Source organism: Hippoglossus stenolepis, chromosome 14 (assembly GCF_022539355.2).
Source record: "Hippoglossus stenolepis isolate QCI-W04-F060 chromosome 14, HSTE1.2, whole genome shotgun sequence".
In the NCBI taxonomy this organism is placed as follows: Eukaryota; Metazoa; Chordata; class Actinopteri; order Pleuronectiformes; family Pleuronectidae; genus Hippoglossus; species Hippoglossus stenolepis.
Window position 1 is genome coordinate 3527480 of NC_061496.1, and position 26972 is coordinate 3554451.

General features: G+C 43.6%; 1 protein-coding gene across 2 annotated transcripts in view; it reads right to left on the bottom strand.

Annotated features, from left to right (window-relative positions):
- Positions 1-12060, bottom strand: part of brinp3a.1 (bone morphogenetic protein/retinoic acid inducible neural-specific 3a, tandem duplicate 1) — a 47039-nt gene extending 34979 nt beyond the window's left edge. The window contains exons 1-2 of one of the 2 annotated variants that reach the window (XM_035177584.2): positions 11519-12060; positions 10925-11231 (exon numbers count right to left, since the gene is read on the bottom strand). In XM_035177584.2, the coding sequence (XP_035033475.2) occupies positions 10925-11178 (254 nt within the window). In that variant the 5' untranslated portion in view covers positions 11179-11231; positions 11519-12060. Of the gene's footprint in view, positions 1-10924; positions 11235-11518 lie in introns of both variants that reach the window. The other variant, XM_035177583.2, reaches the window with a different exon arrangement.
- Positions 12061-26972: the final 14912 nt, after the last annotated feature.

Below are 26972 nucleotides of genomic sequence, written 5' to 3' on the forward strand. Positions count from 1 at the left end.
ATTTATACCCAGTTTCCCGACGGCGAGCTGATTACCACTAAACACAGTTTCCTCTCGTCTCCGCTCCGCTCGCTGTTGTACTCCGACACGGTGAAATGACTTTTAGAGCAGTTAAGTCCACGTCGTCGCTCCGCGGCATCAAAACGCTGGAGTCAGGCGGTGATTTAGGAAAACAAATGCATAAATATTTACACTCTGGAGAAACTGAGGAATGTAGCACATACTTTTCTTTTCTTTTTCTGTAATTCATGCGCATAACAAAACCATATCGATGGTGTAAACTCAAGTCTAATTTGACCTCTTGACTTTATAAAGTAGTGAAATTACAAGTATGCACATAAACTTATGTTGAATATTTGGATTCGGATTTACTTGCAATTTTTTGTTCCTGCAAAGAAGGTTTCTTTGTACGAATCATATTTTAGGAACATGCACAAAAATTTTTTTCCTTCCCTCCTTTTCACGCTTCTCATCATTTCTTCATTTCTTCATTCTCACAAAGAAAAGACAAGAAAAAATTATAATAATTGAGATTTTGTTGCCGATAGCGTAAACTTTACAAGAGCAGATTATTTTTTAAATGTTTTTCTTTTATAATCTAACACACACGTTCAGTATCAACAGTCTATGACTTGGCAGATAATTATATTAACAGATTTTCCACCTTATTTGGATTGAAAATCAAAGAAAAAGCGTTTAAGTCTTCGAAATGCATTTGCTGTTCAATCAGTAAAATATATAAGTTATTTTTAGAGGATGAATTTGACCTGGAAAAAGTACAATTGGCTGTGACAAGAGCCCTTTGAGGTTCTGTCCATTGTTCTTTAAAATAAAAAGTTATATTCAATCACATGAAATGAAATGGGCAGTAAACACAAAGTCAAAAGTGGCACCACTTCAAAGAAAATCATTATATCTGTTATTATTTTAATCTGATCCAAAATTTACCAAGGAAAAAAGCGAGTAGAAGAAAAAGGCGACATTTACCGTGATGGACAAACATTTGCTTCTCATTATTCAGGCCTGAGTGAGAACAAATAGTTGTGTTTTTCGGGTTACCCCAGATACCAAAATAACCGCAGCGCAAAACAGTCGGTTGATGTGGACTCAAAGTTATTTCAAGGATCTCCCCAAAGAGAATTGTGCAAAATGAGCGAAAAGTCCTTCACGCTTGATTCAGTGAGATGCACCAAATTACATTTATTTTTGACGACCCAACAAGCAAAGCACAGCCACGTCCCCCCCCCCGTTTTGACTTTGCCGCAGTTTTCCCTTTATTCTCCTCTCGGTTCTAATCTCGTGTGACATTGATCCCTCTCGACGTGTTTGCACAATTAGCGACGGAGACGTGATTTTTGGAGAAATTAAGAATTACACACAAAGCGACATCAAAAGGAATTATTCGCGTGGCGGTTGCATTGCGAGCGTTTTCCTTCATGTATGTAGACATCAACTTTGTTAGCGGCGCCACCGATGAGCCGGTTTTATTCATCCGCCCAAACGTGGAGACAGACGGAAGAGAAAGCGAGATCGAGTCGGAGAGAGCGAGTGTAACGACGGAGTTAATAGCTGCTTTTTTTTCAACATCAAACAAACATCAGGCCAATAATTTGTGAAAATCCCATTAAACCCGCTGAGAGGTCCTATAAACAAGACGCCATACTGCTTCCTGCTCGTCTCGCTGCGTCACGTCTCTGATGTGTCTCTAACACTCGATTAGAACCGCTGCCACTTCGTCCTGCAAGAGGATCTCGACGCCAAATGGCACAAAATAAATGAACTTCACACAAGAGACGCTGCGGCGACACAGATCTGACGCGCTCCATCTTTCTTCTTTTCTTGCTTTGGCAATCGAAGAAAAACTCGACTAAAAATAAAGCTCCTCGCGTGGCACGAAGAGGCCTGGAGTCAAACCACAGACGACAAGAAGTGAGTCACCATTACTCATTGTTCAAGAGTCTCCCCGGAGTCCTGGAAACCTCCCGGTGACAAACTGACGAGGAGATCAGTTCCCTGCTCCTCGTCAAGAAGTTGTCCTGGTTCGGTTTGTGGTAAATCGAGGTAGCTGATGGATAGTATTTGTATTTTGCATATCGAGACTTCAGTCAAAATGGAGACGATAAACTTGAAATTTCAAATCTAACGTCAAACTTTTAACAATATATCTGACTACTAACGAAGTCTGGTCAGAGGGAGACACAACTCAAGCTTGGAAGAGGAGGCTGCATTCATGCAAACTGAAATATAATGTAAAATAAACATTTAAAATCTAGTGTTGGATTTGGAACGTTGTTGTTGTTGTTGTTGTTGTTGTTGTTGATTCTGCAACAATGACAGATAATATAAATTATCTTTTGCCAATCAGCTCCCAACCTAGTGAAGTAGAGGGTTAGTGAGTAATTATCAGACACAGCCTTTGTGTTACACAAGCACACTGATTGGCTAGTTCCTTCAAACTTTACCACCAGGGGGCCACACCCATCAGCTGATTGGCGAGCAGCAACACCCACAGAGTGGCTGTAACACCTTCGACACTTCAACCTAATTACTGCTCAAACCCTCCTGCTTATAGGTTATACTTCTGGAATCCACTCCACAAGGAGGTAATGTGTGTGTGTGTGTGTGTGTGTGTGTGTGTGTGTGTGTGTGTGTGTGTCCCGTATGTAAATGTCTCCGACTGAACTTGCTTCCATTTCCAAACCAAAACCCTTTTACTACTTAACACCATCTTAAATTAATCTATCATATAAAGTAGTAGATATGTATTTCTTTCTCTTAGAGGAAAAATAAAACAATGCTCATTTTCACCATTTAACCTTATTCTGGTCCGTGGAGGTGATTCAAGCTCACAGCCCACTTTGTGAAAATGTGAAACGCTAAAATGTTTTCAGAGGAAAGGCCTCGTTTAAAGGGAAAAGGTAATTGTATTATTGATTTCTGGCTTCCATGAATATTACTACCACCTCAGATAATAGGAAGCAATGAGAGAAAGAGAGAAAGGATAATGTGCAGCAGGGTTTGCTGACATCGAGGCGGCTGATTCCTTTTGTGCTGCAATTTGTCAAAACATTGTTGACAAGACACTTTCCTCCAAACACAAAACAAGGAATGCCAGGAATCACATCGTGCACACAATGGGACATGAGCATACTGTTAATGCACACGGCGCGTACAAACACACACAGCCACACACTTTTTTTATAATTCTGATCGCACACTGCAGCTGCAGCCCAGGCAGCACATCGATGCAGAAGAACAACACATATTCACATCTAAACATCTATTTCATTCTACAATTAAACACTGTTTTGTGACCTGGCTCTAGTTTAAAGATGATGTTGTGCACACCAGTATCTCAGGCTGCATCCACACGAATAAGGTTTCATTTTAAAAGGCTTCAAAAGGAAATGATCTCAGCCCAGATATGTGTTTTACCTCCGTGTCAGAATGTATCTCAGTCCATATCAACACACATGTACACTGAGCGTGGTGTAAACAGGAAGAAGGTTGTCTACTCTGCAGAAAATAATGAGAATGAGAAGCAACAATGGTGAAAAGTCCGAGGCCTGTTCCCCGACAGCAGCTGTTTGCATTCACCACTGACGAGATGAGTCATGACTGATAAGAACCAATCAGGAGGAGAATGTGAGCGACTGCATCATCGTTTCCAAACTTCTCACTTTCTGTCTCCACTACAGACAGGAAGTTTCCAAACTTCTCCATTTTAGGTGCTTTAAAACTCTCAGCGTGTTAACGATGCATTTCAAAAACTACAACGTAGCCCCGAGTAAAATAATCAGTGAAAACCAAAGATGAACCAAGCAATTAAAAGACCTTATTGGTGAAGCCATATCATCGTGATCCCCCCTGGTGGCTGGCTGCAGTATAGCTCATAAATGCATCCTCCTCCACGTTACCAGATGGGAAATGGACCAAAATAAAAATGATTGTCAAGTCATCGATCCAAAGATGGTTTCTGTTATTTCAGCTTGTTCTTATCTGATGTAAGTTTAAGTTATTTGATGCTATGATTGACAGCTGACACTGACTCGTGATTGGTCGAGTGCATGTTATAAGTTGACGATCAAGGGATAGAACAATATCTCCCGACACTGCTATGAAAACTCTTTACTCCCAGTTATCTTGGCTGAAGCGATTCCAAACAAAAACCCCCTCTTGCAGAGTCTCTCTTTCATGAAAGCTTATTCCGTGGACCTCTGGCCCTGATAACTCCCCCATCACACACTTGTCAGAAGACATAAGCTCTGTGCTGGGTGAAGTCCTCGTCACTGCCTTTGCTGGTGGTGATCGGGACGAGCAGGACGAGGCCGCTGGGCTTCTGTCCCGAAGACACGTTCAACCTCTGACTGGAGGACGATACACGGACTCGTCTCTTTCTCACCCAACGAGCCACATTCACACGAGAGAGAAAAACATCCTGCTCCTCGGCTCCCTCTTCTCGTTCTGCCCAGAACAAATATTTACCATAATAATTCCCAGGCACTAATATATTGATTGTAAACAGACGAGACAACTGAAAACGAGGATGAACGGCTCTCGTCTGGCAACTGCAACGCACACTGTGAACCACAAGGTCACGTTTGATTTGGTTACGTACGGCAGAGGGGAAGTGTGTTCCGCGTTTAAAGAAACACGACGGTAACGGTAGATGAAGCGTGACATGAACCTGCTGCATCTAATCGTCTCTTTCATATGTTGTAATTATACCAAAGTGGAATCATCAAAGAGTTGTATTCTATTCACCTTATTACGCGTTCTTTTTTTTTACTTGCACAGATTCCAGAGGCAAAGTTGAGAAGATCCCGAAGCCGCTTGGATTTAGCAACTGTGTGAGTTCGTTTTTTGTGAAATTGGACAAATGTGTGATTATCTTGCAACGTCCTGAGGCAGAAATCTGTGAAACCTCGACTTCGATATTGTTCCTGAAAAACTTCCTTAAATGTCCGATGATATCTTCCGACGAGGTGCATTCAGGGACCATCGGAAATGCTAACGTTTGCTAGCTTAGCCACTTCTGGTGGCTTAAAACACGATGTTAATGACCTTGTTTTGTCCCAAATATAAATGTCGGGGCTTGTGGACACTTTAATGACACCTCAAGAGCAGTATGCAGGTATATTATGTTATTTCTTTTTCTTTTTTTTTTACGTCTGAAGATAGTTCACTAATGTCTTTAAATGTATTGGATTTGGCTGCAACAAAGGAGGAGATAATGAGGGAATTTTCATTTCTGGGTGAACTGTCCCTTTAACATTATAACAATAAACAAAAATCTGATCACCAGATGACTGCGGCAAGTGTTTGCCAAACATTGCATCCTTCAATCTCCTCAGTGGCCTCAGATGAGGGGGAATCTGGTGGAGGAGGTTTTGAAGGAGGCTCTGTAACGTCGGGCAGACGTTACAGAGTCGGATACTGAGAGTAGCTCCGGCTCTTCGATTGAAACACAAATCAAGTTGGTGCTCTCAAATTAATTCCGCGCACGTTGAAGTGTTTCATCAAATTCATTGCCAGCAATGTCCTTTTTGCATATGTTGCATCGTGGGCTGTTGGCATCAGGCCTGATACAATGGAGGAACACTTTCGAGTGGCTCAACACAGTGTCTCTCCAGCATGTGTCTGTGACATGTTTGTGTAATGTTACGTTAAACAGCCAATCATCAGCATGAGTAGCTCCTGGTATGAACATGCCTGATGCTAATTGGCTGCACTTTTGTTACAGAATGTAGCCTAATTTCTGACAGGCTGTCTTTTTTTCTATATAAAGATGAAGAACACGTCCCCTCTTCCTCCCGCTGTACAATAACTGAGCCAAAATATGCTGCAGCCATCTTGTACTAATGGTGTCTGCACAGCAGTGATCAGGGAGGGAAGCCAAGGTAACGAGGTCCCGCCAAAACTCATGCTCGACCAATCACGAGACAGTCTCAGCTGTCAATCAAGACGTTTCACCTTGTTTGTATATCATCAAATAACAGATTAAAACCAAACTTATCAGAAACACGAAGACTTGAACATCGGTGTGATAAGAGCCAGTTAATGTCCCACTTGCTAACATGAAGGAGGCTGGGTTTATGATCTATATCGCAGCAAGCCACTAGGGGGTGATCAAGATAAATTTGGCTTTACTTTTGTGGAGATGTCATGTCGTCCATCTTTCTATACGGTCAAAGGTCGGTGTCATATAGATCAAATTTAAAGTCTTGTTCCTTTTTAACCTATTAGTTTAACTTCCTACACTCGAGACCATTAGCATGTGTTCATGAAGAGTGAAATACTTTTATATTTAACCTTAATGTCTTGCAAACATGTTGAATGTGATTTGTTTCTGAGATTTTCAGGATTTAGATTTTGTTTTGTATCTTATCCTCTTCTCACACATGTGCCCAACTTGACTTTGTACATTTAAAATGCACCTTTAAGCAAATGACAGCTCAAGTTTGGTTCGGCTCACCTGCCCAGTCTTTTATCGACTTAATAAAATACTTCCAACCTGCAAGATTTCACTCACACTTTCCCTTTGTCATTGTACATTTGTAAAACTTTGAATGCTGCGTTCTTTACATCTATATTTGCCTGCCTGTCGTCTTTGTTCCCGCTGCCTTTGTACGTTGCTGCTGCCACTGACTGCCAATCACCGTTCAGCATACCTGCATGCAAAGGTATCCAAAAATACAAGCTGTCCGCAGTGTGGAAGAGGGAAACGCTCCGATGGCAGCGAGCGAGAGGAGACGTGTTTGAAGCCCTTTTATTTAAAAGTCGGGCATCTTGGTTCTTGTGCCTGCCAGGTTTTAACCTCGCTGGGTCTTTGTTTGGGCCAAACCGTGAAAAAGAAAACCAAGCAGCGCCTTGAATTTGTTAAATGAAAAAATGCAATGTGCTTGAGAGTTAAAGACTTTAAGAGTTTTTGTATTTGACTTCCCTGTGCACGTTCAGTCAAGGTGTGGTCTGTGGAAGCATTGTGTTTCCTTGCACTGCATGATGACGTATTCCTTAAAGCTCTCTTCTTTCCTCTTTGCTTCTTGCAGCGGTCTACACTTTTTACTCCATCCCGTTTTATAATCTCTTCTAAATGTGCTCCTCCATCTGAAGCGTTTCAAAAACACAACGGCACGCTCGTGCACACGGGGCAGATAAAGCACAATAGGCTCTGACTTCTTTCAAATTAAAATGGCATGATTACACAGTGCAGTGCAGGTATTGTGATGTTCTGCCTCTGCGCCCTATCTCATCCGCAAACATGTTTGCATATAATTGAAACACTAATCACTCCATAATTACGAGACGACTCCTTATATCAAGTGAGGTCGATAGAATAGCCAGCGGGCGGAGAGCGGAGAGAGGAGAAAACACGGGAGATGAGGCGTGATATAAAAGTTATGGTCCATGAAGAAGAAGAAAGGAGGAGCTGACATTTTGAATAATATGTCTGTGGATATGGCTCCACGACACAAAAGGAGACACGGAGCAGCAGCTTCTCTCGTCCGCAGAAACGCTTTCCAAACATCTCGGGCGTCTGAATTATGAAAGGAAACTTATTTTTTTCCATTTCACACCCATTCCCACCTCTGATGTGCTCGAAACAGCAGCAGCAGCACCGTCTCTAATTTGAGCTCATGCTCTCAGTGAAAGCAGTCAATGGAGAAATGTTAATTGATTATACAGCGAGGTGCACGAGGTGGACAAGGAAACGTGGCAGCCAGTTGACTCTCATCACGAATTAAAAGCCAGAAAAGTGTTGTGAGGTGTGTGACCTTCATCTGCGGAAGAACGAATACATGAATGGAAGATGAAGTGTTTTCCTGTTTATACCCTTTTTGCAGCGCTTTAAAATCCACTGAATCCATTAATCCCCATTATAATATTTGGTCAGACCTTGAGAAGAGAAAACCTCTTTCACTCGGAGGCTTTGCAGTTTGAAAATCACAATTAAAACATTTAAAAAAAAAGAAAACCTCACATTATGTTTGTGGCAGAAAGCTGTGATTCTCCAAGTGTTTTTAATCTGGTCTTGAAAACAATCACTTTATTGCCTCTAGTCTAAATATGACCTTCTGTATTTTTCTATTAAAGTAATTATTATATTAAGAAATGGTGACAAGGGGTTCCAGTGCAGTGGGCAACCAGCAGGGGGGGATAAATCTCTGGTTCCTCTGTAGTCCCTTCCTCTTTACTCTCCCCCCCCACTCCTGCCCCCTGACGGGAAAGGCCAACTGAGCTCTGGAGAATATTTATGAGCGCGGGAGAGCAATTGGTTTGAGATCATTCGACGAGGGGAGGAAGGGAAGGAGCGAGGGACGGGGCGAGTGGGAGGGAGGCAGAGAAAAGAGAGAGAGAGAGAGAGAGAGAGAGAGAGAGAGAGAGAGAAAACGAGGTAGACGTGGGGATAGGGCGAGAAGGAGAGGTGAGATTTTAATGTTCCTATTTAACCTTCTTTTAAACCCTGTGGTTAATTAAAAATGATTTCTTATTGCTACTCCTCGGGCTCCGCAATGTGCTTGCGCCGCAGTCTTTCTATTCATGCGAGGACCAGAAGCGTCGAGGGGGGGACTGTCCAGACTCCTCAGAGGCCACTTTGGGCTTCGGACCGGGATCTGGGGATTTACAACGAAGCTGTGACGATTCAGGGAGGAGATAACAGCCCCTGTAACTGACCCATAGCGCGGGGTAATGTGTCTTCCAGAAGCAGGATGGAGTTTCTAACAAATACAAAAGGACTTTTTATGGCTTTCAAAATTCATGAGTCAGTTTTGGAGCCCGAAAAAAAAAAAAAAAGAGAGAAAGTGTGCAGCCCATTACAGTTTGAAGGCACTTGTGATCTCTTTAGTCCTCGGCTGCTCAGCGAGGGATGACACCGCTGCGGGGGCAAGATATTTATTTATTTATTTATTTAAAGCCTAAAAAAAAAAGGCGAATGACAACACGGGAATAGAGTTGCACTTTTTTAACGGGATGATATTTTACTTCTTCACTCGAGTGCCTATTGGATTTTTTGTTCTAATTAGCCCGGCGTTCTTTCATCCTTCAGAGGAAACTGAAAAGGCCACTGCACCTCGAGGGGGGGAAGGAGGATTACACGTCAAGTTTGCATTTCTAGATATTTGCTGATAGAGGTCAATGCAAGTCGTATAGTAGTCAGTGCTATAGCTTTGGAAATAGAAGTGGTGGGTGAGTGTTGTGTATGGAAATATTGGATTTGCATGCATGTAGGGCGGGGTGGTGTTGGGAGGAAAGGGAGGAATGGAGACAGGGAGAAGACGCCAACAGAGAGCAAGTGAAGGAGGAAGTGATGGATGAGTGCAGGCCAATAGCGCTACATTCTCTATCTCTGCCTGGCATTGTCACCCCTGTCAGCTGCTAAATGCCAGTGTCAGTCAAACCTCTGTTCAGCTGGCATCAGCTGTGGACGCTCCGACGGCAGCGCTCCCGTCACCGAGCATCACAACACTTACCTGGCACACGCACACACACGGCGTCAGACACATCACACACCCTCAAGAATGCCAACGCGGTCACACTGAGACGTGCGGTGACCTGTTTGGAAGCATGTTGCCTGAAATCATCACACCAAGCTTTATTTCAGCTACTGGGGGGAAATGGTTTTGTTGGATTATAAAAACAAAACTTGGCACCTATGAATAAAAGAAGCACACACACACATGCACACATACATGTACTTTGGCAATTAGTACAATAAACATGTGTATAAAAGATCGTGTATCCCTCACATGAACACACACACACACACACACACACACACACACACACACACACACACACACACACACACACACACACACACACACACACACACACACACACACACATGTTCCCCTGACAGTTATATACAGTGTGTGGGTGAACATACAGTTTACTGAACCACCACATAAAAGAATTTTATCAGTCTGAGTAAATGCTTCGGGGGCGTTTCTGTACTGAACACACACACACACACACACACACACACACACACACACATGCATGCATGCACACAGACTAACAAATGAAGAAAAAGCAGCCACGCACAGCCGAGGTTCGCATGTGTGCATAATTCATTATATCTCCACGTCGAGTGAACTTCGGAGTGGAACGTGTGAAGTGATGGAACTGTCGTCCTCTCTTCTCAGACACAGGAGCCACAATTGCCAATTTATGTCAACAAAACAAAGTATTTCCATTCGAAACAGTGCTCACCTTCCATTTCTACCCCCCTCTATCAGTCTGACAATGAAAAAGACAGCTTATTATTACTACGTGCGTTCCTATGGGGGAGTTTGCATCTTGAAATATGACTTTAATTCCACTTTCTTGTCTCTGGGATCAAATCTGAATAATGTCACCGTGGTGAGCATTCAAACAATATCCTGCTGCCTGTGAGCACAAAGCCAGGACACATCACAGCAGCACACTTCTGAAGGCATCCCCGTCTACCCACTGTCACACATCAACTGGCTCAGTCAGATATCTGTTACGTCCCGCTGCTTCGCCCCAGACCCTCCTGCGGTATATCTTCACTTTGAGTTTCCACTGATATTCAGCAATCCGTGGGTTTGTATCGTACCCGGTCCATATGTCCCTGCTGCCCACAGAGAGAGGAAGCAGGCAGAAGACACATGGACGACACGCAGAGCTGCCATTTGTATGCAAAACTCCACTAAGTAATCTTCTCAGCTCATCCCACAGTTTTCCCACCTACTAAAATCTGCATCTTCTATAGTCTGAAGAAATGCATTGTGGGATCTGTTCCCTTTTTCTTTTCCAAAGATCCTGCAAAAATGCTTCTTCTCCCCATCAAATCAAGGCCCCAGGACTGTGAGAGCAGATTCTCTCAGGCATCACACATCTGCATTTGGGGAAACATTTTTTTGGGGGGGGGATTCAAAACACAGACTCTGACTCTCACCTGTATATCTTGTACTTGGTGGTGAATCCTTGCTGGTAGCGCTCCGTGAAATCAACATACTCCTGCGAGCGCTGAAAAGGACCCTTGTCCGACAGGAGCCAGCCGAGGGGCCCGGCGGAGCCACTGAAGCCGGCCCCGGCGTGGTCGTGCGCCCCGGCCCCCACCGACACCCAGCTCTGGAGCAGGCTTAGTGTTAACCACCTCCATAGAAACATGAGAGCCGTCAGTCTAAGGGAGATGCACGGGCCACTCATGCTGCTTCCCCCGGCCCCGGTGACTCCTCATTCTCCTGCACTCTGGATGCGTCCTGCTGAGAGGAGGAAGGAGCGGGAGAGGGAGAGGAGTTGGAGCAGAGTCATTTTTTTTTTTGCTTTTGGTTTTTAAGTGGGATGAAGATGAACCGAGGGTGGGGGGGGTGCTTATGTCCAGTGTTGCAGAAATTATGGCAGAGGGACAATTATAGAGCTGATAATTAATTTCCCCCACATATTAAACCAAAGAAACACGTTTATATCTTTAAACTATATGTTGGATTTAAGAGTATAAAAGGTCTGAAGAGTATTTTTTCTTCTGTTTGATTGATTTTTGATTTACCTTATTCTGTAAGTATTGTGTCGTGGTCAGAATCGGTCTCCTCAGAATCCCCCGGTAGGACCGGGAAGTTGGGCTCGGCTCGGCGCAGACACGGGGCGGCATTGGAAAAACGACTTTTCCCTTCAAGGACTTTCGCCACAAATGCATGAAATTTTTTTTAAAAAGACACGCACAATTCGGGTCAACGCAAAAGACAAGAGGACATCCAAAGCTCCTCTGAGCGCGCACTCCTGTCCCCGGTCTTTCACGGTGCCATATTTCCAGCCCTCCGAAAGATGCGCAGTCGTCGCTCCTGTGTAAGTCCAAATCCCCCGGAACGAGGCGCAGCCGCCCGGACACTTCAGGAGTCAAACATCCCAGGCAGACGAGTTATTCACACACCAGTGACTGGATGCACAGGGGCCAGGAGAAGCACCTTGCGACGAGAGGAGCATCTCTGGCTGCAGCCCTCCACCTCGTGCACCTGCTCTTGGACTGGAGAGACGCGCTCGGAGCGCAGGCAGAGCGCACTGGACTCCCCGGCGCACGGGATGTGTGAATGGCTCTCGACGCGCTCGCTCGCTCCCTCCCTCCCTCCCTGTGCCACACCGCCGCAGTTTAATTTATTCCAGCAGCGAGCGCACTCCCGGTTGGCTGGGACGTAACTGGAGGAAGTGAGAGTAGGAGGTGTTCAGATGGAGGAGGAGGAGGAGGAGGAGGAGAGGGAGGAGGAGGAGGAGGAACAGGCTGGATGTGGCGATGGTCAGAGGATAATGATGAAGCTGGAGTCACATGCCTCGTTTTTTAGAAAAGCCATACAAGTCACCTGTGGTTGAGATTAATGCGCATCACCGAGGAGAGGAAGGTGGAAACAGGAGGAAAGGAGAATCAAAAAGCAAGATGCCACTTTTTCATATAGGATTAGATGGAAAGATAGATAGAAAAATAAAATGTCTGATTAGAAAAGAGTAAGATTATCCTGTTGAAATCAAACAGAAATGGTCCTTACAATGAAACAATACTTCCACATTCTACAATCTCTAAAATGCCGTTTGTTCGACGTTATCTCCATGAAAACCTCTCTGAACACTGACTGTAATGATGGTTGTGGGTTGAAGTGATGCTAGTGAAGATGATGAGAAGGAAGCGAGTGCATCCAGGGCCCCCCTGCAGTTCCCCTCGCTCGCCTCCTTGCCCCCTTCCCCTCTCTTCCCTTTCTTCCTGCAGAATAATCATCACTTTTCTCCATCAGCAAACTTAATTAGATCTGCTCTATCCCCACTCTATCGCGCCGCTTGTGTGTCGGACACTGAGCCTGGATCAGAGGGAAGGCAGAGAGCGGGCGAATCGCAGGGAAGGGAAGCGTGTGCTGCCTTTCAGCCTTTTGAGTGTTCAAAGGGAGGTTTTCATACAGGGATTGGATTAGAGAAAATGAACACTATTGAGTCATGAGATTCTCCGGCTCCCGAACTCTAAAAAGAAGCTGAAATCCCGCGGCACAGCGACTTGCAGGATTCCGGAGTGAGAGAATGAGTTGATTTGTCACGGTTTCATCATCACGTCTTGGGATTGGGTGACCTTCCTTCTGACCCTGCGCCTCGCAGCCACGATGACTGATGAAGGACGACTTCCTGAAAGCAGCTGACACTCCGGATCAGGCTTTCTTTCCACCTGCCTGTTTTCCCCGAGCTGCACTGTAGCTGACCATTTTTAAAGCTTTGTCTGCGAGCACAGGTAATTTTTTTTGAGTTTTGAATAAAAGATGACTTTTTTAGTGGAGAGAGCGTCATGGCTCATTACCTCCATGGATTCCCTTTGCATTTTAGGGAGCTTTTAGACCCTTGTTCTCATGTTCCACGGCCCCGAAACCCATATGAGCCGAGCGGAGGCAAGTCCCCACAGTTTGTATTTACCACTTCGGATAAATCATTCATCAATTTGTGCGTGTTTGTGGGAGCAGGAGCAGATATGTTAAAGTGTTTACCGCGACGTGCACACGACAAATGTGCTTGTTTCCTTTTTGAGGCGCGATGGGCATGAGGCAGGATTGATTGCCAGTTGATGGAACGTCGGGATGTCCACGAGGAGCCCGTCACACATGAAGGACTGAAAAGGAAGAGACTCAAAGACAGTGTCTCAGAAAAGGGCTCATTACAGCTCCAGAGAGGTGCAGGGAGGCTGTAGGTCACAGTGGCTGAGCAGTGACCTATAACAAGCAGCCATCCACGTGCTCTCGGAGGCCACAGTCACCGAAGATCGCACAAGCGGAACCTTGGCAACTGCATCCAGCCAAGACGTCCTCCTGCAGAGGGTTTGAATTCTGTAAACACCGGAGAGAAAATGCTGCCTGGAATTCTGTGGCACTGCAACCAGTATTATCCAGGACCGGCAAAACAAAAACATAATTCTAATAGAGTTTTGTAAATCATTATTCATTTATTCTTACCATAATGCTCTATTCGTATTCAGGGTTATGTTCAGCTTCCCCCTTTACTTTTATCGTCCCTTGATGGAAGTTCTTATTTATTTATTTTCTTACGCTGAGGAACAGTGGAGGTAGAAATGCACATAAAACCGAGGCCGTAAATGACATACAACATAATGAAAAACCTTAAACATGCAGTAAAGTTCTATAAAACACACTGGGTGCTGCAAACGGCCGCATAAATCCCTATATATTATATGTACTGCTTTAATCAAATGTTTATATGAACACTGGGTCAGATGACTCCGTGTAATGTGGAAGGCGTCAGTCACTGATGAACTCACAAAGGTTTATCGCCCAAGCACTGCTGAGCTTTTAGATTCGTTTTAAAGATCATATATCAAATGGTATGTTTTCATATCAGTTGGACGTAAACTGCAAAGTGCCACATATATGGAGACTTCTTCCTGAGAGTATATAAAATAAACACATTCTTATGACATGGCCTTCGAAGATATGTATTGGAAAATGTAATTGTGAATGATACCATGGAAATGACAATGTTTGGATCTGAATAATGCATGAATAATAATGTAATAACTATATAATTATCAATATATTCATTGATTCTTTCAAGCAAATGAGTGTAACAATGACTTTTATTTATCCTTAAATTATTTCTTTGGCAAAATGACATTATTCAAACTTGAACAAGTTTATATTTACTTACACTTTCCCAGTTGTCTTGAATGAAATGTCCTAATTAGCATTTAAACTAACTTCCTGAGGCGCACAATACACAGTCTGGTCTGAATCTACTCTAAAAGTTCAATTCTTTTTTCAAAGTATATAAAGACAAATACCAAAAGGGTAAAATACCAGAGGTGAGGACACATCTGAGATCCTGGATGTTGCTTTAAGAACGAATACACGTCCAGTTGACTCGCACACGGACACAGAGTAATGTGGAAACACGGCGTTTTGATTAATTAAAGGATGTGAATACTTCTTCACCCTGAGTACAAAACAGTCGACTCTATATACAAAATTTGACTACAAAGTAAAATCTGGGCCGCATCCAGCCTTCACTATCATCAAAGGCTTTTTTCATTCTATTACTTTTGTTTGTTGTGGGTCTGGATAGCCGATCCCAGCATGCAACTGGGCGGCATTGGAAGAGAACGCTGTCGGGAGAAGTTCCCCTCCGGAGCTCTCCGGCAGAAACCTTCGCCGACAGAAACATCCAGCTGCCGTTTGGTTTCGGCTACGAAACTAACTGGGCTGCGGAAGAGATCACGGTTTGGGTTAAAATAGACTCTTTCACAACATTAACCGCTCGCTGGCACAACGTCTCGAAGGCAGTTGTCTCCCATGTGCCAAGAAAAGACCCAGAGCACATTCATATTAACATTCACACATGCCAACAGTTCAGGCTCCATCATCCACCTACTTGAATTCTATTTAAAGCAGCAAACAGAGCTGGCAAGCACCTCCGAGCACAGCGAGCAGAGGTTTGGACTCAAACTAGCATCTCTCACCCGCAGCAGTGCGCCGCCGTGCGTGTCGAACAATCAACAGCAAAACAACAACAACCGGCAAATGGTGTTGTGTCGACAAACAGGCGGCGCCCGGACCCGGGGCCGAGGTCTCGTCTCAGCGTGAGCGAGTGTGAGCTCGGCGAGCGGTGGAGAAGAAGACCCCAGTCAGTCGCATTTACTCAGCACCAGACAGATAGTCATTAGGGGAGGTAAACATTCACTTAAGCCGGAGCGTGCTCATTGACGCCACTCAAGGGTCTTTGTGAGGAGGGAACAGGGAACGGAGTGAAGCTGAGGTTTTAATTAGCCCGAAAAAACCTGACAGCCTTTGTCAGGGCTTTGTCACAGCAGCGCTGGCTTCCACTTGTTTTCTCCAAGTGCGCTCCACGAGACGGGAAATTCACGTTTCCCTGACACTTCCAGGTGCGAGATGAAATACATCAGCCTCCTTGTGCTATATATGCAGACGTGTTTACGCCGGGAAATAAATCTTCTAAGTTCTCCTCGCCTGCGAGCTTTGACGGCGAAGACGCGGCGTCGCCTTTGTTTGGATAAGGAGCGCTAAGTGCTACAGGATGACAGTTAACCGCCTCTGTGTGCCCGTGAATTATAAATTGCGACCAGTCAATTGTGTGAAAAGAGAATCATCCTGACTTAATGTTGTCCACAGCACATATCTCAGCCGGGTCAGAGGCAAACATAATGCGGTGATTAAAAAGCCAATAGCCTGACGAGGCTATACCGTGTGTGTCTGCGTTACTTATTGCTCATCTGGGTCACAAAACCCAACATTAATCAACTTAAGAAAATGCTGAGCCCTTTGTCCAGTCCTCCGGCTGCATCATCATCATCTTCCTGTTTTTCTTCTCGTTTTCTTCCCCGTCGCTACACGAGCAGCATCGCATTAGTGCTCGAGACCTTTTTTCAATAAAGACCCTGTTTTCTAATTAACTGCCGGCTTCACTGCGAGACTGTGGGAGACACTATTGTACTGAGCACGCAGGGCAGAGGCAGTCGGAGATGGATCAGGCTGTTTCCTAACAATGGAGGGTTGGCAATGCTTCAGTGGCAATATTTTGTTTTTTTTATTAAAATATCATCCCCGTCCTTCTCTTCTGTTGAATGCTTTTAAATCCAGTTTGATTCTGTTAATCACTTCCACCTTTAGAAAAATAACTTCTTGATCGGTGCACTGGGAAAAGAAAAGCACAGATAAAAAAGCAGATGAAACGAAGCTGCATTATTTACAGCCGCTGCATGCATGAGGCAATTTCTCACAGTATGTATAGAGCCATTATTATTGATTATGCACTTACAATATAGAAGTGGAACGAAAAGGTTACAAAGAAAATATGTACACATGATATTTCTCTCTGCTTATTGCACGCGTGCTTCTCTCGTAGATCGTTTTTAATACGAAGACTGGACATGTGTGAAAACTCAACGCGTCGGTTGGTGTGAAAAAACATGAACAACACAAATTTCTGCGAGTACATTCTCACCTGCCATCGCATCGGATACAGCAGCTGCTGGAAGAGACCCTGTGAACTACGTCTGCAGTATATAATCACACATTGTACCGTATAGTCTGTATGATACATTTCTGTTGTTAGTTAATGTACAATCTCTGGGGATTGTTACACAAAAGTAAAAGTAATGCACGACTGTACTTACTTGCAATTTGTTACACTTCTGACGCAACAAACAGTGCGATTCTGTCACATATTGCCACTTGTTATAATGTTAAAAAAATTACAGCGCAGATCCGGATCCTGAGCTGGAGCACAAACACAGGATCAACGAGAACAATATAATAAAAGTATTACGACAAAAAAGCCGCCAGCAAAGTTGGTGAGAAGCAGCCAGAAGTGGAGCACTTCACAGAAAAGTGTCCTGGTGGGAACAAAGCCTTGTTCTTCAATCGCATGTGGAGAATCAAGGCTGCGCCGACTGTCGACTGTAACTGCCTCCAAATAAAGCTGCGTCGCATAAAAGAGCCCGGCCTTTGTGAAATACACCAAATACAGATGTGAGCTGCCACAAAGTGATATATCAGTGAAGTAAGTGATTTAAGAGTCTGAGATTTTCCAACATCATCAGACGACGACAGAGGTAAGAAGATAAAAAACATGTTCAAGTGTCATATAAAGTGACTTTAATGGGCAAAACACACAAAATCACTTGAGTCCCTCGTTCTTTGTCGTGACTTGGCTCCAAAACCACCTCAAAAAAGTGAGGAAGATGCAGGATGAAGACAAGTAATAGTATAAAATGTTTAAATATTATAATATTAATAATATTTAAAAGAAAATAGAATAGTTGACACAACTAGAACTATGGATTCTACTAAGTCAGAAGTAAGGGGCGTAGAGTGTGACAGAGATGTTGTATTATTGAAAACAAAATACAAATGTGATGAGGAGCTACGATAGGAAGATTGTCCCAGTCAGAAAAGACCATCTCTTATATAGGGGGGGGGGAAGCACCGAACCCAGAAGTATCCAACCAAGGTCATCAAGAGAAGTGCGTCCGCCATATACCTGCTGCTACGATGGAAACGGAACAAAATAACAACAAAGAACCGGGTCTTAAATGGAACCCCTGCATCAACAAATCAAAAACTCGGCTTCAATACAAACTACTTTATCATTTACCCCCAAAACAAAACTTGGCTAATCCCCCAAAACCCGTAAATGTTCAGTGGCTCCAGAATCTCTTGCACCAAATCAAGGCTTCAGTAGAAAACAGGTCCAACTCCTTCCACGTTAGTTAACCTCCTTTAAATTGCCTGTCAGAAAAGCTGCTCCTCCTTTTCGTCAGTACAAGTCTTCCCCCGGCTGAGGAGCTTGGTTGGATGGATCAAATTCTCCAGCTCTGACCCCAACGTTAAACATCCCATGACGTCAGTGTCAGAGCTGAGGGAAGCTGTATCCTCCTCGTCCATGCAAAGAAGTCAGTGTCACCGCTGCTGGGGATTGTTGCATTCTGCTCATCGCGCGGGGGACGACGCGTCACTCCGGAGTCAGCACTGTCCCCGGGGCTCCTCTCCTCTCTTGTTTCGGCCATCACACTTTCAGCTGTGGCAAAGTGACAGCAGCAAGGAGAGCAACTTTGCTGTCTCACCCAGATGGCCCGCGACACAGAGAGGAGATACACACACTGCAACTCTTGCTGCAGGAAAACTGTGGACTGGAACAATATGACGACTGCAACTATAAGTCCTTCATATGTATGTGTTACATGCATATTAAACCATCATACTTTCATATCACAGTGATGTAGATGTATGCTAATCAAGTGGGGAGCAGTTTTTATTGGAGGAACTCTTCTTTAAAGGGTCAGTCGGATAATTTTATATAAAACTTCTGCCTATAGATCCCTTTCACCTACATCTTAGACGTTGGACGTTTCCAGCACTGGTGGAAGGAAACTCCCGAAGTAGCAGTTATCCTTATCTTGTAATATGTCCGAGGCCGTAATGAGCAGTTTCCTGACTGTGCAATATTCATTAAGGAACTGATTCTCCCATTCAGTGATGGCTCATTCCACTGCGGTGTCCGACTCCTCAAAGGGAGCGTCGGTCACATGGGATCCGACATCATGGAGCAAGTTCCATCTTGTTGACGTCGGTGTGACTAGTTGTTCTTTATCTTTATCCTCCATAGGCTCAGAGGCCAAGGTACAGCAGCTGGTCTGAGTCCAGCATGCGGAACGATTCCCGGCAGCGTTTCTCTAGACTGATGTGTACGTTCTCAGCCATTTGCCAACATCACTACCTGAATCCAAGTTTAGCTCCAGTGATGGACATCTCAAGTGACAGAGAGGGAACTGCTCTTCTGGGTGAGAGCCAGTAGAGAGCAGCTCTCCACCGTCTGTCTGTGAATGTCACATCTCGATCGTCCGCCTCCTCGTCAGAATCGACTCACTACAGCCTCGTATATCTCGAAAAGCCTTAATCAAATTGAACCTAGTGTCTGTGACAGCTGTGGTTACTCTGTGAGACGGTCAATAAGTGCAATGAACCTGTTTGATTTCACTACAACAAAGGAGATGCATCATCCTTCAGTTCTCCTGCAGCCGACTGGGGGCTCTCTCACCATGGGAATCGCACAGGTTCATCTCCGACGCAGTAATCCCAGGGAAGCGTTTCACTGTGGCTCGTCCAAATGCTTTTCTCTAGCTCCGTTTCCATCTTGGCATAACATTGGCGCAGATAAATCACAAAGCGCTTCCTGTCTGTTCCCTGTTAACTGAATCTCGGTGAGTATATATTTCTGAACGACAGCAAAAATTTACTGTTGACACATGCAGCATTTCCTCTGCTGTGTGCGAAGCTACGAGCCTGTTCGTCTCTACTTTCATTCACCTATTGAAAACCAAGCGTTGGCAGCTTGGTTAGGGTCGGCAAACATTTAGGTACCAGGTGTCTTCTGCCATTTTATCCTAACCCTTATCCCCTGTGTCTCATCTCCTGCTCAAACTGAGGTAAGGGGATTGTTGCAAAAGGACATATTTGACCCATTAAATGATAAGTATAGTCCTTATGTAACGATATCCCTGTTTGATCAGTGACTTTGGTGAGAACTGAATTTAAAAACACGTAAATAGATGTATTATATGCGACCCCCCCCAAACCCCGTGTACACGTTTCATGTACAGTATCTTGTTAGTTTTTATAGCCGGTTGTTTACACACCTCCTCCTATTGACATATGCTCACTTCACAATGGCCATTACCCATTCATGCAAATGGAGCATGTTTGAAAGCGAGAGGGAGGGTGAGCGAGAGAGAGAGAGAGAACTAATAAAATGTGTCAGCCTCTGCACACAGGGCGACGCTCGTACCGCTCCTCTCCTCGCTCCTCTCCTCGCTGCCTCCCCAGATGCTCAGCCTCCCCCTGTTGTTGCCTCTCTCGCTGAACGATTCCGACATTCACGCAGTCAAAAGAATTGCGTGACAGCTGGTGGGGTTGTGTGTGCTCGTGCACGCGTGTGCATCATGTGATATGATATGATAAGGAGCCCGCGTGAAAATCATTCTCGGGGCTGTAGACTTTTTCACCTCATCAGGGAGTTGTGTTCATTTGCAGGAGCAAAATTGTTATTTTTTCGCAAATGTGGTCACTCCAGTTGAAAAACCATTAACTTGAGAGATTGAAATATACACCGTGTTGCATAGTAAGGCGTGAACATTATTGCATTTTTTTATCGAGTGGAAAAACACTGGGCTAACAAGCAGGAGGCGACCTTGTGCACGTCTTTCTTTCAATAAGTCGTGCTTATAGCAGTTATACTTTATTCTTGCATTGTTGTCAGTGGTTGTTAGTATAACAGGGATTAACTCCGTCGTCTGAATTGTTGAAATGATGCTGCTTCACCCGTGTGTGTGTGTGGAGAGGGTGAAAGGAGCTGGGATTTCTAACGCTTCTGCATGCATTAAAACCAAATCACTAGAAATATACACCACACATGACGTAAATCACCAAAATCAGGTAGTAGAACATACATAAACCTCAAAGAGAGGAAGAATGTGCAGCTGAGGACTGATGTTGAAAAACTCCTCCATTACTGCAGCAGCCTGGACTGAAGCATTAGTTGGTTCAGATTTATTTGCTGACTCACTGCACTGTCTTATATAATCTTGCTTGTTGTTAAGTCTGATGTATTGAATTGATTCGTGGGAGTCGCAGCTCGATGTTTGACAAGTTTTCGGTCACGACGGGAGCTCCTGACTTTTTTTTAGTTTAAGATGGTGGAAATTAAAAATTGTGTTTTGTCATCATGCAGTTATCATCATGGACATTTACATTTGAATATTCAGCATTTGCACATGCATTATCTTTACCGTTAATCCTTTGAGGGTTGTGGGTGGATGGAGACGACATCGCTCGGGTACCGTGGAGCCAACGTACAGAAACAAACACCCACTCATATTCACATTCACACCTACGGTCGAGTTGGAGTCATTACTAGAATTAATAAAGACAAAGAACAAACAAATAAACAGTAATTCCTGAAAAGCAAAGACATCTAAGACGATTAATAATGTCCAAGATGTATTTATTCACTGTCCCTTGAAGTGACGTTAATATACAATCAAAACAAATCGAGTTCAAACTGTAACTTCTCCATGAATAGAACAATAGCTGCTTGTTTTTAGCTTAGCAACCAGTTTCCTTTCTGTCCAACCCGGCTGAATGCGGTTAAGGGTCTCGTAAAACATGGTGGGAATGCTTATCTGACCAAACAGATTGCTCGGCTGGCACCGGCCATTGTACAAACCTTGTTAGTGATATGTTTTTCCTCCTCCTTGTGTTTGTTACCTCTGCAGAGTCCTTCCCCCTTGATGCTGGTCTGCATTTTGCCCGTAGGGGGCCAAGGACGATTCATTCCCTGCGGGGGGGAAACAAAAGCGAACAATCCACCGCAGACATAGCGACTTTTCTCCCCCGCCGAATAAAACCCAGTGTTAGTAGGACATTGTCTTGGTTTATAGAGAACAGAGGTCAGGGAGAGAAAGTGCCCAGCCTCTGCCTGTGGCGACTGGCTGCTGATAAATGACCTCAGCCAAACAGCCTCCAGTCTTGTGCAGTGTCCAGCTGAAATACCCTGAGAGCTCTGATCCAATCCTGTCCACGCGGCACACATATTCTGCACAAGCCTGACTGGACGGCTATTGCTCATCCATTGTGAGTGTCATCAGAGTAGGACAGTGGCCCAAACGGCTTATTCGTGTCAGTGGACTGGCACGATTTTAACTGCAAAGGGAAAACATGCATCTTTCCAAATCTGGCTCATTTTTATGTTTACAGCAGAAGTAAGAAAAAACCTCACAATGACTTTCTCCCGTCTGAAACTTCCATTGTTATAATCACCTGTCGAAATAATTCAACAACCCCTGGGGGGGGGATGTGCACCTATGCACAGCTGGGCTTTGGGCTAAATGCTAATGTGAGCTTGTTAGCAAGTTTAGCAAATAGTTTAGCAGATGTTTACAATGTTCCATATCCACCATCTTCATATTATTAAATTGAAATGTTAAAATCTGTCTCTTGATCTTCCACAAAATGTCAAAAGTAGTCAAATTAATCACCCTATGAATGAGATGTTTTTAAGTTTCATCTTTTGACAGATTAGCAGTCCGACAATCACACACTTTTCAATATGTCAGGAGAACAGCAGGCCAGACGTCTCGAGAGCAGACTGAAATATCTGATGGTTTGATTTCCAAGAAGTTTGCTCCAGACGTTGTTGCCCAGAGAAATGGAATAATGACTTCTGTGATGACCAGAGTTTTGAAATATCTTCATAAAATATCTCTTTCCTGGTAACTTTGCTAAGTTTTTTATTCCCGTCACGAAAGCCGACATTTCAGTTTGTCCAACACGACCGGATTTCAGTAAAACAAATGTGTGTTGTTGTGTTTATTGCTAATTAGCAGATTCTTGTATCTCTGAACTTAGATGGTGACCGTTTGTCGGGCAGCTACACAAGAAGTTGTGACATTTTAGTGTTGATGTATACGTGAATACACTGAAATAACCATAAACAGTTTTTATAATTGTCCAGTTTTGTGTAGTTCAGGACAATGAAGTTAATTGGTTTAAAACACTGGATAGAAACAAGGATGTAACTTTTGATTTAGCTTGGGTTGGGGTAAAGATGAAATTGATATAACTTAGATATAATCACTATTTTTACGTCATATAGTTACGATTATATTGGCCTGAAGAAAAGTTATTTTTGTTCGTTTAGAAAACTAACCACTTTAATACTCAATATTTGTATTCAGCGTGACGGTTTATTGTGGGATTTGTACAAAACAATTATTTAATTTGGTTATTTGCGGGGTTAGAATATTTCCATGCCTCCCATAAATCCTGCATATGGTTCCAAAACGTAAACAACAATATTTTCCTCTTAATTCCACCAACGCAGCATTAACAATTTCCGCTTGCTGCCGACCAAGCAGAGCTGCTTTTGTCTCAGGGTTTTTATCTCTCCGATTAATACATATGATGATTCATGGGTCTAATATTTGGGAGCATGAAGAGATGAAAAAGAGCACGAATTCAACAGCAGCACTTCTGCATGTGCCGCGGGGCCACGGCAGCGTCGTGAGAGACGGAAATCTGGGAGATAATGAGGTAAATATTGGACTTTAGAACAGTTGGAATGTGCTGCACAAGATGTTTGCTGTGATTTTATGGTCACTGTTTGCTCACATTAGATCTCAAATGACCTCATTATGGGTCAGCACTCATTTGGGGGGGGGGGAAGAAGCCGTGCGAGCTGACTCGTTATGTTATAATGGAATGCAAACTTTTTTTTTTTGGTGTGTGTGTAGACAAGAGGAATTTCATTTTCCTTTTTGGGGCTGAATTAATAACTGTCCTTGATAGCTTTTGCGAATTCAACCTTCTCCTCTGTTCTCTCACTAATTCTGCACCGCTCTCACCCCGGTGTTATAATTTAAAACTTCCTGCGACCATTACCTTAACAAATTGTGGGTATTGCTCAGCCACTTGCTGCAGGACATGTTTGCGATAATACGGTGGCTGAGGTTGGAAATATATCAGAATCCTAACAGAATGGAAACACAGTGCTACATCCTCGAGCCGGGACTATTGCAAAAAATATATCATCGCATATTTTGTTGTCCCGCTCGAATTGGTGTCCTCCCGTGTTCATCACTTACGACCTCGTATGTTTGGCTGTTTTCATGTGGCGAGCTTTCAGGTTACAGGGACAAAATCCTTTCAGCGTGACATTTATGAACCAACGCTTCTCATATTAGAGGGGAATAATATCGTTATTTCATCAGAGACAATATGTCTCTGCAATATTGAAAATTACCCCAGCAGTGAGATTTTAAACGGCACACAACAGATTGCAGTGAGATTTAATGGGACGACTGCAGATGGACACACGGTTGGAGCTAATGCAGCAGTGAGGCAGGCTGAACGAGTTAAATATAGTATATTCTCTCTCTGTGTGTGTCTGTGTGTGTGTGTGTGTGTCTGTCTGTGTGTTTGGCTGCGAGGCATGGCCAGATGCTGTCGGGGACATGCTCTCGGGAGAATAAAAGGCTTGGCTCCGCGAGACCTCATCAGCTGCCATCGACACTGGGACTGTGCACAGAAAACCAAATTATGTGCCATCAAAAACACTCACAAACAAATGGAATGCTGTGATCTGAGGGAGTCGCTGCAGAACGACTGACGTGGGAGGAGACGACTGAGGAGCCCGAGCTTTTCATGACTCAGGGAGAGGGATAAGAAAAGTGAGAGGAAACGGTTGTAGGTGTTTGCTGGGACACACACACACACACACACACACACACACACACACACACACACACACACACACACACACACACATGGTTGTATAGTGAAGTGTGAGGTCGTCTGAAGTAATTGTGTGCAAATGGAATCTAATCTGAGGTTAATTGAAAGCATTTATCATTGTAGGTGATCGGTGGGTGTTTTATTAGTGCAGAGCGTATTTCAGGAGGTGAACTGAACTGAACACTTTTCTAAAAGGTAAGATTTGTTTTTCTTCTTTATTGGTGGTTGTTTACTTTGTGGTATTCACCGGCTGAAGGTCATATTTTACAAACCTTTTCTTCATTTCATGCTGCATCATTACCCGCAGAGCACTAGCTGGTCGTATCCTTGCTCTCGGTGATTAACCAGGTTTAAAAAGGCATTAAAAGAAATGGCACATTTTAGTTTTTACCCACCTTCGCTCCTTGAGGACGTCTTTACGTTGACAGGGAGGACAAACAGAAATGTTACACAAGTTCCCCTATCTCTCCTTTATTGCTATTTACCGTGGCTTTCATGGGATTGTCACTTCAAAATCCTGATGGGTTCATCCATGGAAATAATCAGAACGAGCGATTCAGGATTTAATATCTTATTCGATTCCTCCAAGGAGACAAAAAACAGGTTTTGTCCATACTGCTGCCAAATAAAACGATGAAGCATGAAACAGTAGAACATGTATCACCACCGCTTAGAGCCCGTAAAGAACCAGTTCCTGTGTTTTGTGATGGTTAATGGAAGCAGCGCGACCAGCAGATGTCTTGACACTTTCCAGTTCCTCCCCCCTTCCGTCATATTCTCTCACAAGGGTCCTCTGCTGGTTTTATTTTCAACTGGCATGGACACATTAATTACTTGAAGGAGCAACAAACAAAGCTCCTCTCTAAAAATAAAGGCATCACACACACACACACATGCTAGGAAACACACAAACACATGCACCTGATTATAAATCTCTTCCCCACAGGGACCCGCTGTGGCTAATTGCGGTCACGTAACTTGCGTGTTGCTACTTTGTTCAGCCTGAGAATGATCAGTGGGTCTCGAGCAGCAATGTCACCGACAGTGCCCCCACGTTTATATCCAGAGGCGTCAGCTGGTTTGAGCAATTACAAGTTTAAAGACCAGGACTTTTGATACACAACAATATGTCACCTTGGTTAATAGATCCCACAACACTGACTCATTTTGGAAAACTAACGCTCCATATTTAGGGTATTCCCCAGGGTTCTATTCTAGGGCCATTAATATTTTCTATTCATGTAAATGTTTATGCTGATCACACTGTTAAATATTGGTCTTCCTTATCAATAGAACAAACCCTGGAACTCCTAACGTCTGCTTTTAATGTCGTTGAGTTTGTTTTAATCTCTGAGTAAGTTAGTTGTTGACTCTATCCCAAAAAATAACGACTTTTTCAAATGTGTTTTGCAATTATTATGAATCATTACTTGCTATGTTAATTATACATTGAAAAAGCTGTTGTTAAGAGAAGCTGGATTCATTTCAAAGAGGAAACTGTGAGTGAGGAAATGCCTGGAATTCATAATGTACTTGCAAATACTTCAATTGGTTGAATTGTGTGTAGAAATAAATCCTTGATCAATGCACAGAAGAACTTGAAACTCAGAAGAGATCATTGTTGGTTTTGTCAAATGAATTTGAACAGAATGAGGAAAATGGTTTTGTTCACACTTATTGTTTTTACTTTATTCGACCGATTTTGCATCTTAATTGGCTAATTAAAGAAAGTCTTTTGATGCATATTAATGAGATTTGTTCCTGGTGAAATAAAGGAAAGGAAATTAATTCAGCTGATATCAAAGCTGTGATATAAAAGTGTATTTAACTCAGAACCGTCACATGCTTGAAAAAGTAGTCAAACTCAATCATTTTCAAAGTATCCAGAGCATTTGCCCTCATAATTCTTGCATCGCCTTCAGTATGATAAAATATGCTTCTGTCAGCGACTTTGCCATATTTTTTTTAAAACTCTGTATAAACACTTTTAAAGAAGATTTGATTGAATCTGTGCTCCATTATTTAGGAGTGCATTATAAATTCATCCTCTACCACTTACAGGCACTCAGTCACCCTTGACATAAGAATCTCTCTCGACTCCGTCCATTCGCTGAAGGATTGTTCAGTAAATTAAGCAAATCCCCAACTGCAGAAGTGTCAGGTAAT